The sequence below is a fragment of the Anguilla anguilla genome, chromosome 9, assembly GCF_013347855.1.
Source record: "Anguilla anguilla isolate fAngAng1 chromosome 9, fAngAng1.pri, whole genome shotgun sequence".
Lineage (NCBI taxonomy): Eukaryota > Metazoa > Chordata > Actinopteri > Anguilliformes > Anguillidae > Anguilla > Anguilla anguilla.
The window spans coordinates 11,473,439-11,487,421 of NC_049209.1; the positions used below are offsets into that span (position 1 = coordinate 11,473,439).

At 39.9% G+C, this 13,983-nt stretch overlaps 1 protein-coding gene across 6 annotated transcripts in view; it reads right to left on the reverse strand.

Annotated features, from left to right (window-relative positions):
- Positions 1-13,983, reverse strand: part of npas2 (neuronal PAS domain protein 2) — a 65,619-nt gene that overhangs the window by 10,743 nt on the left and 40,893 nt on the right. For 5 of the 6 annotated variants that reach the window (XM_035434559.1, XM_035434561.1, XM_035434562.1 and 2 more), the window contains exons 7-16: positions 12,428-12,548; positions 9,817-9,930; positions 7,679-7,797; positions 7,087-7,169; positions 3,665-3,771; positions 3,194-3,341; positions 2,029-2,110; positions 1,257-1,374; positions 671-774; positions 490-576 (exon numbers count right to left, since the gene is read on the reverse strand). In XM_035434559.1, the coding sequence (XP_035290450.1) occupies positions 490-576; positions 671-774; positions 1,257-1,374; positions 2,029-2,110; positions 3,194-3,341; positions 3,665-3,771; positions 7,087-7,169; positions 7,679-7,797; positions 9,817-9,930; positions 12,428-12,548 (1,083 nt within the window). The remainder of the gene's footprint in view (positions 1-489; positions 577-670; positions 775-1,256; positions 1,375-2,028; positions 2,111-3,193; positions 3,342-3,664; positions 3,772-7,086; positions 7,170-7,678; positions 7,798-9,816; positions 9,931-12,427; positions 12,549-13,983) is intronic. The other variant, XM_035434564.1, reaches the window with a different exon arrangement.

The window sequence follows — 13,983 nt, forward strand, 5'->3', positions numbered from 1 at the left end:
AATGAAACCGTGCAGAAATTAAGCTCTGTGGATGTTCCTGAGTAACTGGGGGATTATATATTCATATATCGAAAGAGATGTTACTGTTGAATTTTCTGAATGTAATTTTTCGTGCTTTGAAACCACACAAAGATGGACCCATGAGGTGCATTTCATCATGGTCAGCTACAGTGAATATTTAGAAAACTCGTCACATTTCAGCGAAACTATCTGGAATGATAGCTACTACTCCAGGTAAGTGGAGACATACCATAATTTAAATTTTGGGTGAATTGCCCCTTTAAACACTGTTGCTCTTCCCAAGTCTTTTGACCCACTGTTTATCTCTGCACTGGAAACATTAGTGTGTCCATTAACATAATACAGTGTTTATAATCAAGCTGCTACTGTACATGGTGCTTTTAGGTTTAAAACGGCCACAATGGCTTCATTTTGAAATGCAATGCGGATGGAGTGGAACAGTAAAGCTGACGGAGGCGAAACACCAACCATAGCGGAGTGCTGACTGCAGGTGGGGGAAGGGGGGATGCTCGGCTGGGGGAGGAGGTCAGAAGAGTTTTGCCTCTGTACCAACGTCTACGGGGAGAAGGACAATAAAAACACAAGCGCGTTGTCGACAAGCGTTTTCGTAACGGATTTTCATAACAAATGCGCACGGGCGAGAGCGAACCTTCGAGCTAGTGGGCTGGATCCTGGACGGAGCCTTCTCGGGCCTGATGGCCGCAGACTGGCGTGATGGGGTGCTTGGTTCTGTGTACCGAACTGAGGAATTTGCTGGAAGGATCAGGAAAAAAGCAGTTAATGCAAGGACAATGTCACATGAAGGCGCATTAAAAAAAAGAGTCAACAAGTTGCTCAGGTTCATTTCCCTGGCAAATGAGGGTTTAACGTAAGGAGTAATATAGGCTTTACAGATTGAATGTTTCAGTGTCAGTGATGCCTTCTGTAGCGTGTTTTAAATATTCGCTTAATTTACAGGGGGTTTATACATACATACAAGCTGAATCAGGTGTAGAACTAAAGATATAATGTATATATACTGGTTCAGATGAAGTGCATAGATAATTAACTATGATTCAATTCATTGAAAACCAAGGAAACAGGGGCGGAAAATCACCTTTCAATACGTGGGACACATTTAAGACGGCAGCAACAGGATATACTTTAAAGCTTTTTTCTGAGAAATGGCGGGCTAATCACAGATTAGGGGAAGCGGCAGTCTGTGTGACTGTGGGTCAGGGCAGCTGGTTGCTTACATGCGGAGTCGGTGTGGGAGGATTTCAGAGAGCTCTGCGAGGACACCGACCGCGTCCCGCTCGCTCGGTCCCGGGGCCCCTCAGGGGGCGGAGCAATTTCAGGGTACACCTCGTGGCCCTACAACGGACAAGCGAGTGAGAATCGTGGATACACGCATGATAGCAAGAGAGGCTTCAACATCTGAATGTCATAAGATCATCCCAAATTCCCAAAATGCAAGGACATGATCTCGGGTGAAAACGGTTGAAAATTTTGAGATTGAAAACTCAGGGATTGAAAATTTCTATCATGTTTATTATCAGCTATCAGCTAATGCATTCACATTAAAGACCTTCCCTTGTCCTGATATACCGTATAATTTTCTCATTTTGTGGTAGAATTTATTTTCATAGCCATTTGGCCCAGTTCCATACCTGACAACCCACAAATGATTCTTTAAAGGCTTTGTTATATGATTCACACCTCTGTACCTCATATCCTCGCTCTGTCTGAATAACAATTCACACAAGAATAAAAGGTTGCTAGGACAGCATGTGCTCTTTAAGGAAGTGAGAGGAATCACCATGGAAACGCTGGAGAGTCACCAAGTGAGTCTCAGCCGCCTGGTTGGTTACTGGCTTACCAGGAGACAGCACTACATAACACTCTATACCAACACATCTAACTACTGATTCCCTAGAGATACACTTCGAACTGGAATTGTAATTTGATGTGCAGGGTCTTTCCAGCCTGCTATACAGTAATTCTGAATCCTGGAGAGTAGAATCGTACCTTGACGGATGAGGAGGCCAATTCAGGCAATGCTTCCTCCAGACCAAGCTCTCTTCTCCTCTCTGCTCGCACCTCAGCATAACTGCCAGAGAGAAAGATTTCATTTCAAACAGAAGCCCGGTCTACATCCAGCTTTAAGCGGCTGTCTCACAAGCACCGTCTCCATCCAGCTTAATCTAGCTAGTATATGAACAACAAAGTCGAAACTCTTCTGAAATGACCAATGGAAACTAGTGTAGCAGGACACCGAGGTCACCCTCCAAGAATTTTAAGCTTACTCAACAGAGGTCTTATTTAAACTCGACGGTTGTTAAATTGACAGAAATATATGAAAAATGCCCAGGAAGTGAGGAGCAGAGATTCTTTAACCTGCCTTTATGTCTTGTTATATTTATGAAACATTTATTTACTTATTTATTCTTTAATGCCTGTGTGCACGTATTCCCAAGATACATACATTTTCATTCTTTAAAAAAACATGATGTTATCATTTTCATATACATTTATTTTGACAGGTTTAATCGTAAATACTGCTCAAGGACACAACACTGTATTCATAGGGAATTCTTGATGATTAGGCAAGATACCGTACAAGGACTCCACAGGCTCGGGCAAAGTATTATAGAATTTTACTTCAATGCAACTCTCTTTTAATATCATGAGTAAAATTCAGCAGCTAAATTTAAATATTTCACATTTGTGTGCTCTGAGTGCCTACTGGCCTTGGACACAATTGCTATTTCTGTTAGATTCTTCCTGCATGTCAATGGAAGTTCCTGAATTACCGAGCAAGAAGGCATCAGTTTTAAAGGGGCATAGAATTGCATGTATTCATTAAGTCTTGACAACAGAAAACATCAATACTGTAATCAACTGGATCTGAAATGTGTCTTTCACTGGCTCAGATGAAATGGCAGTTGGAAAAAGCAGTACTTCCGTCATACTGCACTCAAGGCTTCCCTACATTTGTAGTAAAATAACCTTAAGCACTCATTGCGAGAATGAGAAGGCTAGATGATAGCCACAGAAATAACCAGGGTTCCTTTACGTATTTGCCTGTATCAGCTGCTAGAGTGAGATGTGTTCAGTACAACAGAACAGCTGTACAGCTGCCGATAACCCGGACATTTCTGAGCAGTAGAGGACGCAACGGTCGAAACTTTACCTTACAACAGTGTGCGTGCACACGATAAACTCAGGCTTGGAGTTCCACTGGTGGTAGGTGATGTAGTAGTGCGTCTGCAGCCAAATCCACTGCTGGCCTTTTGTCAGAAAGCGGTAGTAGCAGGACTTTCCTTTCCCAAACTGCATTACTGGTTAGATGAAAACCAAGCAAACAGCAAGAATGGTTCAAATTCAATGGCTCACAAATCATGTTTATATTACAAACTGCCATAGCCCTCTGTTGCCACATAGTACGATGTATTTAACAAATTAAGCATATTTATTTTCATTGTTTCTATCACATAAGATAATCAAACAGCCCTCAAGGCCCCATGTTTCTTCATCAGCTTACACTGTGTTCGTTGCTGCATGGAAAAAGAAAAAAACTCGCTTCCTCACTTGACCTATTTTTCTGAGATGGCTGCCTGATCCAGTAGCAAAGAACACGGGTAGAAGGGAGAAATACACTCACATTGTTTATGACACTGTGCTATAAGTTCCAGGTCATCCACATGATAGTAATCGTAGCCAGAGGTTCCCAGAACTTCGAAGGGCAAGTAGCCTATAATAGGTGAAGCCCTGAAAGGTGAAAAAGTTTTCATGAATTCCCACTCATCACACAGAAAAGAAACACCAGCAGATAACACATTTGCTATCAGCAGAGTGGGGAAAGGGGTTAGTTTTGTTACCCATCTGAAATGCCACACCAGATGCCACATCATCTGTGAGAAAAAATGATCCAACTGCAGTCAGACCGAGGAGACGCATAAATTCTGTACGGGTGGTAGTGTAATATATGATTAGGGAACTGGGCATGTGACTGAGATTGTAGGTTCAATTCCTAGGTGAGGCACTGCCATTGTAACCTGAATTGCTTCTGTAAATATGCAGCTGTATAATGGATTATGTGAAAAAATGTAAGCTTTGTAATGGAGGAGGCCTGGAAAAAGAACCAACCTTCCCTCAGCATCAACCTACAGCTCAAGGATATTATTATCCAACCATATGGCCAGCTGTTCTGTGTAGCACAAATAACAGTACAATAGCATGGAGTATAAAATAACCGTTGTGTTTGCATACAGTTGATTATGTCTTTCAAGTCATCTCTCTATGTCTTTTTGAAATTGTTTACCAAATAATTGTTTTGTGCCACAAATTGCGCAGGCTTTTGTCAAATAAATAGGTCAAACTGACTAAAATTAAGGTATTGGTAGATCCCTGAATTATTATTAATTGTTAATGGTAACACAGTAAATAGGTGCCTTGTTATTGGAGGAAAGCCTTGAGCCACTTCTTACCTAGATATCAGTGAAGAGTCATTTTTTAAGCACAATCGTCGGCAAAATAGGGAACACAAGTAAATACAAAACAATTGATTTGAAATTTTAACAATCAATAACTTAATAGCATGGGAATTGAGAGTTTTGGAATATTTTATCTATACTTATTTTAACACTCAACTTTTATTCCAAACCAAATACAGAGGACATATCTTCAGAGAAAGACAACATTGAAGTCATACTGATCATCAATTAAAAAAAAAAATGTTCTGGAAAGTGAGGACAAGGAAAAGCACCGTCTAGACATGTGATGAGACATCCCACACTGGCCGAAGGACACCTGAAGATCCAGACCAGTTTGACCCACAGGATCTTTCAACAACTAACCAGACGGAGCGAATGTGATGAACTAAATTAAAGGCACTGATCATTTCTTCCTAAACATTATGAACAATTCATATTATTTCACTACCTGGTGCCCTTTGTTACAGATATGGCTGCATACATAACAAAAGAACATAACACATTACTCTTTCAAAAGACAAAAAGTCAGGCCATTGCACAGTAATATCACTTTCATGCAACAAGGAGTATCCTGCTTTTGCACATGAAGAGATACATCCACATTCCAATATGCACCAAAAATGAAGAATACAAATACCATGGTAGGAGAAAAACTGACAGTTCAATAAAACTATTTTGAGTAAAGTTACTGTGTTGACAAAAATAAAAAAAAATAAAAAAATAAAAAAAATGTCTGGCATCTAAGCTTAAAAAGTAGTATCGACATAAGCATCAAGTTCTGGAAAAAACAACAGCCTCTGTGGTCATATATCAAAACTATGAACAGTTGGGTGAACAGATTTCCCACTAGGACTCAAAAAATAACAGCATACCAGGATTTTATTTCTGCCACATTTTACATTTTCAGCATTTATATAGCTGGATATTTTACTGAAGCAATTCAAATTTAAGTACCTTGCTAAAGGGTACTACACCGACAAAAAATACAACACCACCTCAGTTAGGTATTAAACTTAAAACCTTTGGGTTACAAGCCCAGTTCCCTAACCACTACTGCAGCCACAGTTTCTATGCTGAGGCACAAAATAGATTTCTAAAAATGTAGAAATCTATATTTTCAGTACCCCTTAATCAAAGCAGAAAAGAAGAAACGCAAAGGCCCTTGCAACCACGCAGATCTCAAATACCATGCAAGTCAAATGATTTCAGCTGTCACTCGCTGAGACGGAGGGCAACAGGTTGCAGAGGAATCGTGGGCACCTAATTATAGCCATAAAGAGTACTATTTCCTCTTGGTGACGTAATATCCTTCTAATGAACGGGTTTACAGCACGGCTATATGGACAAATTAAAGTGGATCTGTTGAGCGGCCGAGGATTTGCAACGCTAATTCTCCAGGCTTTCCATGAAAAACATCGCCATGCAACTGTGGGAACAGCCCTGTGCATGGTGACCCCTGCCTCATGTGTCCTGAATCACAGACCGCAGTGGAGCGGAAAGGGAAAACTGGAACAGGAAGGGGGGAATAGAATGTAGTTTTTGACTGGACCGCAACAGCGGTGCCAGCCCTATAAACGCAAATGTCTGTGACTGAGTGGCTGAGTGAGTGATGAAGTTACACCATTGGTCGGCCGAGTTATGAAGTTACACCATTGGTCGGCCGGATGTAGTGTGTTAGGTCCAGCCATATACTAGGTTTTGACCTGGTCTCACATTCTTTTTACTCCCAGCTTTTACGAATTCTTTTAAAAGCCCTCCAGTGAGGGGTACATGAATTCCCGACGACAGGCTAACAGGATATCTAAAGCAGCCATGTACACACAGATATGACACCAGCCTATAAATATCCATGGCGATAGCAAGGCACACAAGACGCAGTGGTCAGCATCCCGCTTGACGTAGCAGGAAAAGGATACCGGCATGTGATGTGTGCGTATTCTAATCTTTCCACACCTCAAATAGCGGTCCGCCTAATCCATCCCATAAGAGCCAGGCCGCAGAGCTGGGGGGGGGGGGGGTGACAATGAGTCTACAGAGCTCACAGAGAAGAGGTCAGGGAAGTGCTCCGAGCAGCCTGTCATGTGAGTCAACTGCGCATACTTTTGTGCCTTATTTCCTGGCATCTATCCAGCTCATCGGATACACAGAAAAAAAAAATAAGTCTGTTCTCCAGTCTGTGAGGAGAAATTGTGCTTCGCAGGGAACACAAAATTTCAGAAATTTTCACTTTCACAATGTCGAGGTAGAGGCTACATCCTGGTAATAATAAGCCCTCGAGAACAGGATACACTTCTTTCAGGCATTTCCATTTCATGTAATCTCTAAGAAGCTTATTGTCAATTTCTTAATGAATAGTTCGTCTTAAGTTGATTTGAGAGCAAATTTACTGTGACGTGGTGCCTGGAAAAACCAGTTGACTAAAAATTAAAAGCAAGAACCCAGTTTGGCAAGTTCAGCAATTTGCCAAATATTTCATGACGTGTTTACCTGTTTGAGTTTACCTGGAAGTTTAAGGACAAACTTTGATTCAGCACAGGTGTTAAATACAAGACTAAAGAGCAAATGAAAGAAAAATAATGTGATCTCTTACCTGTGATCTAAAAACAGAAACTTCCATTCAAGACTATGTCTGGATGTAAATTCATCACAAGGATCTTCCACATTGCACAGATCCTGATTAATGACAAAAAAGTAGGTTTAGATGCAGGACATTGAACTAAGTACAAAATGTTTAATTTTAGATTAAATATCCAAGATCCAAGATCAGACCTGTCTATATCATGTATTCTGTATTCTTTTCACTGTGACACCAAGAATACAGCTTCTGAATTCCTAACCTCTGACTAGAACATTCTCTTCCATTCCCATTTAATACTGTCTCATTAATAATAATAAATAGTGATACCAATTCCTCTTACTTAAATATCATATTTTCCTTGATGGGTTTAAACAGTGTCTAGCAGAACTGTTTTGTAATGACAGACAAATAGAAAAAAAATAGAGCCAATTATTGATTTTTAATACATTTTACAACTGATTGAAGCAATTCAAGTTTCCTTATTGAATGTGATGTCACCCATTGTTGTGACACCTTTCTGATAGTACTTGCGCAATTAAAAGCTCATTATATACCTTAATTCAGCATTTGAAACCTATTTAAACTAGGGCAATACGGGTATTACCTTCAGAAACTGTGGAGTGACAAGTCTGACAGTTGCAACAAGGCAGACTTGTTCTTCTAGAGATGACTGGAGGGTCCTTGGTAATGCCAATTCAAAGCCATTACAGGAGGACGTAGGCACTAGGGAACAAATGAAGTGAAGTTGAAGTTGAAGTTGAAGCATGAAGTTTGTGGGTCATGGCAATGGGGTATATCTGCAACAGCCACTTTAAATAACCCACAATAAAATAACCATAAGGGATTGAAATGACTGAATTTATGGCTTTCGATCAGACATAATTATCTACTGGAACTCTCAGGCACTTTGAGTAGGAAAGGATTTCCTCATATGCAAAACTTTCCAGTCAGAGACTGAACTTGGCACGCAAAAGTCACCAGGAAACATCAGCCTGGAAAAGCAGTCACGTTTTAGGAGGTTTTGTCAGGTCAGTCTGTGACACAAACTTAACACAGAAACAGATCAATATAATAGCAGTTCATGGCATGTCTACACATAACAGGTCATACTGCATTATAATAAAAGACTGACAACATTTGCTTTATAATATCATAGCTCCCACACGTGAACTACTAGCTGAATTAACCAGCAGCATGTTAGAAGGGCTGACTTTGCTCAAGGGTGACAATTACTTGCAGTTGTTTATGCATTTAGAAAACACTCTTATCCAGAGCAATCTACACAGCTAACATTTCACGCACATTCCTGATATCAAATTATAGGAGGCGGATGAAATCACTGTAAATGTCTGCTCACATAAGCATGCATAGTGTCCACTCCGACAATCGCCATAAATGGTCACAATGAACCGGTTTAGCATTTACATATCCCGTTCATTTGCCATCCATAAGGCGGAATATCGGAAACAATGGCAGGTTGGAGTGTGAAGAAAAAACACATTTTTTAATAGAAGAAGTTCACAAGAGAAAATAAATCCTCTTTGGGGGCCTGAGTAGTGGTGTGTCAAACAAAAATAAATATGTGGAGTGGCAGAAAGTTCCTGAGGCAGTGAATGCTGTCAATTCAGAGGTGCACACATTACAAGAAATAAAAAAGGTCTACCATCTACAGATTAGCACGATCATGACGCAATGATATATGCAGTTGTCAGTATATTATTTGATCAACCATGAAGGTAATCAGGGGAGCTGGCATAATTATCTGTCCATCAAGTTACTGGCATAATTATCTGTCTATATTGTAGAGCAACTGATCTGTGAGTAATTTCCTTACTGCACCATGCAGTTGGGAAAAACTGAACTAAACGGGGACAAATAAAACACAAATGGTAAATTATTGTAGTCAAACATTACGTCATCACACAGAGTAAGAACAGCAAAATAATTTCCAATTAGTTTCTTTCATGACTGATTTTTTCGTCGCCAGTACGAGTAGCCAAAAAAGCTACAAAATCAGTTCAGTCTCCCTGAATTTCTGCGTACGCCAGCTGCGAAATATGCGGACAGTACACACCTTCTCACATTAAGTCTTTTTTCATAAATATTGATCTCTGCGTAGAAAGTTGCTCAGCATCCTTTTTATGCAGACCTTTCCTGCATACATGTGGGCCCTGCTCTTATACTTGGTTTTGCTTATTTTTTAAAATTTATGCAATAACACATCAAACTATTGACACAACGAGCTATACCGCGGAATTATTTGATGAAACGAGTCCAGCAGTTTTTTTCTTCTAATTTTCTTCATTAATCTTACTTTCATGTGGTGACATTTACAAAAGCAGCACATGCCGCTAGATGGGTCATTTCAGAGGATTTGACCAAATGTACTACATTTACATCCTGATGGGAGATTTGTCTCTGCAGACAGAAGTTGAACGTGCAGCGGACTGCATTCACGCCAGTTCTAATATTTATTACAAATGCTCCATTATGAATTTAAAGTATTTTTTTTCTTTTGGTATAAGTTATTAGTTATATCATACCTTTTAAATTTTTAACATAGGCTAACTTAAATTTTGAGGCACTCCTAGAATGATCTGACGGTAACCATGCTGCTCTACACCACCTAAAACACAGTTACTACCTTTAACCACAACAGTCAATAGCGAACAATGAAAGTGAACATTAGAATAACATTCAAATTTTAATCTAGAAGCAATGCAAAAAAAACACAGCACTTACCACTGTTATGAAACTTGAAATCTCCTACAAATTTTACATATTCATATGTAGCAGGTTCCTTTGGGTCAATGTTTCCTCGGGCTAAATGACAGCAGAACTCGATGTGCGTCTCATCTGGAATGACATTCAGGGAGAAGCATGAATATTCCACTTTGTATTTCACTCTCCGTGGCTATAAAAAAGACCTTGACAGCAAGAGAGATCTGTGCTGTGCTGTGAAGGCTGATTCAGACAATCATTTTTTAAATCTTTATTTATAGAGGGTACGCTAACACTAACGCTAACGCTTCTGCAGCACCACCCTGTGAATGTCCGCCAAGTAGCCTAAGCTGGGTGTCTTTGGATTGTGGGAGGAAAATGGAGTACCTGGAGGAAACCCACACCAGCACTGGGAGAACATGCAAACAATGCACACAGAAAAGGCCCATCCAGGATTCAAACCCAGGGCCTTATTGTTGTGAGGTTACAGTGTTATTCACTCAATCACCATGCTGACATATACTGTTATAATGATTATTGTGAGGACAATGAGTATGACCATGATTATGATTATGATGACAATAGTGGATGATGATGATGAAAATGATGACGTAAGTAATTAAGATGAAGAATGTCTACCGTACGGTGTCATTATTTCCATTATTCTGCGTAATTCAAACGACCCCGTTCTTGTACAAAGCCGCAGATGTACTCTAAGGTGCAAGCCACGCTTCTCCGATAAAAAAAGCAGGATGATAATCATTAACATTTCACGTTCTGTTCCTTCGCTTCCCCTGCTGTCAGCTCTGACTGCTTTCTGGCCTAAATTACACAGCAGAAAATCTGGGACATGGCTCTCTCCACACGCCATTTAGACTGCACACTGTCGGGTCTTAGTCATCATAAATACTTAACCACGGCTCGACATTTTCATCGCATGCGATTTGCATAAATGAGACATAACTTGGCAAAGGTACGGACGCAGGGGACCGCAGAGGGAAGAAACCATGTCACTCTGCCATCAGGCATAGACTAATAGAGTACAAACGCTCCAGTCATGTCCCATATGGGACGGATGGCCTGCTGATGACACACAAAATTGAAAAAAAAGAAGAAAAAAAACGAAAAAAAAAAAAAAACCTTTTTCTTGCTGGGCAGCTCTGCTGTAGACTTTGCAACACATGAGTCAGACCAGGTGTACCTTTAAAATCTAATTTAAACATCTTAGGAGCCGCAATGATTTCTAATTAGATGTGCAAACCCGGTCTGACTCTATTGAACTGACAATATGAGAGGTTAGATCCCGGAGGTACGGTGGCATTTAAGCCAACGAAGGAGCAGCAGAAAATAGATTTATGAGAGGATGGCGCATTCGGGTCTCAGATCAAAGTGAAGAGTCTCCGGGGTCAGTGCTGTAAATGCGTTTAGTGCCCCCGTCATCGTGCGTATCAGTTTGGACTTTGTTGAGTAACAAGTGACTCAATCTGCTTGGTACCATTTCCATTCTGACGCGATCTGAACACACTGCGCCCAGGCTGGGAGACGATGACATCAGCAGCAGACTGCTACAGGGCTGAACAGCAGAAAAAAAAAAACTGGCCTGCTGTACAAAGTTCAAAATTTGGGGGTGTGTGGTGGAAAATATCCCCCTACCAGGCTGAAGCAAGACCTTGAATATGGACCAGTGAAAGAGAGTTTCAGCTGCATATTGATGCTTGTAGCAAGCCAGTTGTAGTGCAGGATTAAGGTCACAGTCTACAGCCCTAGATGCTGCTCTGGATTAGTGCTGCAACCATAACAGTGATTAAAATCCTAAATGGCGCCACAGAGAGACTATAATTAGCTGATAGACTAATAATAGAACCATATTGTAGAGAAAACCAATAAGCTGCCCTACCACACACTACACACGAAGACAGACCAACTAGATACCGGTTTTGATCAACTGATGATTGGCCTGTCATTATAACTGTAAGCTACTCTTACCATATAGTATGAAGACATGATTTTAAATACTCTTTAAACAGTTTCTGTAACAATTAATACACAGAGCTCATAGGCAAGCATAGAGCAACAAGCTACAAACCCAGTATGACATCAAGTTTTACTGCCAATTTTAAAACAAACAGCATAATGACAGGAAACAAATAAGTGAAAAGTTTAACATTTTATAATTACACAAGAAGCAAAATTTTTTTTTTTAATTATACATTTATTTATTTCCCTTGGTGCAGGCACATCATTTCTGCTAAAGAAGGGTGTGTGTCTGGGTTATTGTAAGGATTAATGTATAATTCATGAAAACACTCACAGAAAGGAAAGCACCAGCAAACATCAAAAGAAGACTGAAGGTCATCCCTACCTCAGTCTTAGCTGCACTCCTTTAAATAATAATAATAATAATAATAATAATAATAATAATAATAATAAAAACTGTTTCCAAGCAAAAATAGGAAAAATGGGACACAGATTCTTTCCCCAGACCTAGAGTAAATCTGAGGAGTGAATTCACATTGAATTATTTTAGTATCGCTTCACCCTCATGATAGAATTCAGGCTGTCCAATCAGCAGACAGTGCTTTGCTATGCCATGTCTAATAAGCATCTGGGAAGGAGTCAGGAGGATACTCACTCTTCAGGAAGTCGGCAGTAATTGGGTCGGTCATCAGCATGTGAGATGACAACAGCTTGTAGACGTCCCCATGTTCACGTTCAGGGAGAAAGTTCAAAATATTTTGGTCCACCATATCTGACTGATACAAAATGAAAGTTTGCCACAATCAGTCCTCATGCGCATTTAAAACAATACTGACTTGAAACAACAGCTGTTCACCCAACATTGCTGTAAATTCACTGATGCTCAGAATATATATATATATATATATATATATATAAAACATTTTTGCATGGCAGAGAATAATGAATACACATTGAATTAAGAGCCACAAATTAAGAGCCAGGAAAAGTCCCAAATCAAAAATAAATTAAACAAGAATCCTAGCTACACTATATGACCAAAAGTATCTGGACACCCCTTGGAATGAGACTGTTTTTCATGGTTTGGACTAGGTCCCTTAGTTCCAGTGAAGGCAAATCTTAATGCCTAGCACACAATCATATTATAGACAATTCTGTGCATCTCCAACAGTTTGGGGAAGGCCCTTTCCTGTTTCAACAAGACAATGCCCCAGGGCACACAGCGAGGTCCATATACTAAAGAAATGGTTTTGTTGAGATTTGTGTTGAAGAACTTGACTGGCCTGCACAGAGCCCTGACCTCAACCCGATCTAACACCATTGGGATCAATTGGAAAGCCACCTGCGAGCCAGACCTAATCGCCCAATCAGTGCCTGACCTCACTAATGCTCTTCTGGCTGAATGGAAGCAAATCCTCGCAGCAATGCTCCAACGTCTAGTATAAAAGCCTTCCCAGAAGAGTTGACGTTGTTATAGCAGCAAAGGGTGGACCAACTTCATATTAATGCCCATAATTTTGGATGAGATGTTGGATGTTAGGTGTCCACATGAGTTTGGCCATGTAGTGTAAATATGATAGAAAAAACAAAAAATACAATAGAAAATGTAACATATGGAATGTGACCCATATGAAATCCAATGGTAATAATATGAATGTTTTTTGTTTTTACTATTTTTGTATTTTGTACTTTGTTTTTTAATGTCCTTTCTATTTTACTGTTTAAAGTACTTTCTATTTTACTGTCTTACTTACCTGCCCAGGGACTACGGGTGGAAATTAGCAAATTGCTATAACCCGGTACATTACATCTTTCCTTGTTTTATATAAGGTTAATGTTCTTTGTACACTGTCCCTGTTTAAATAAACTAAATAAATAAATAAATAAAAAATAAATAAATGAACTTTATGCAATTTTCTGTACAGGCTCTCACTTCCTGTTTAATTTGTGTAATACTCAATTTCCTTTACATGCCCAAAGATATTATGAGAGCTACGTAAGCATACAATTAGTTCTTTTGAGGGATCCTCTATGCATTACAGAACATCTGGCATCTCCACAGTGTTTAATTGAAAGCTTTTCTAGTCCTGTCACACAGAGGGCTGAGTAAGTGTTGATGAATGTAGGTGTTAACGTCTCTGTTAAAGCTGAAAATGAACAGTAGTTAGGGGAAAGATGGCAGAGCGCACTGGCAACTCATTGCAATGCAGT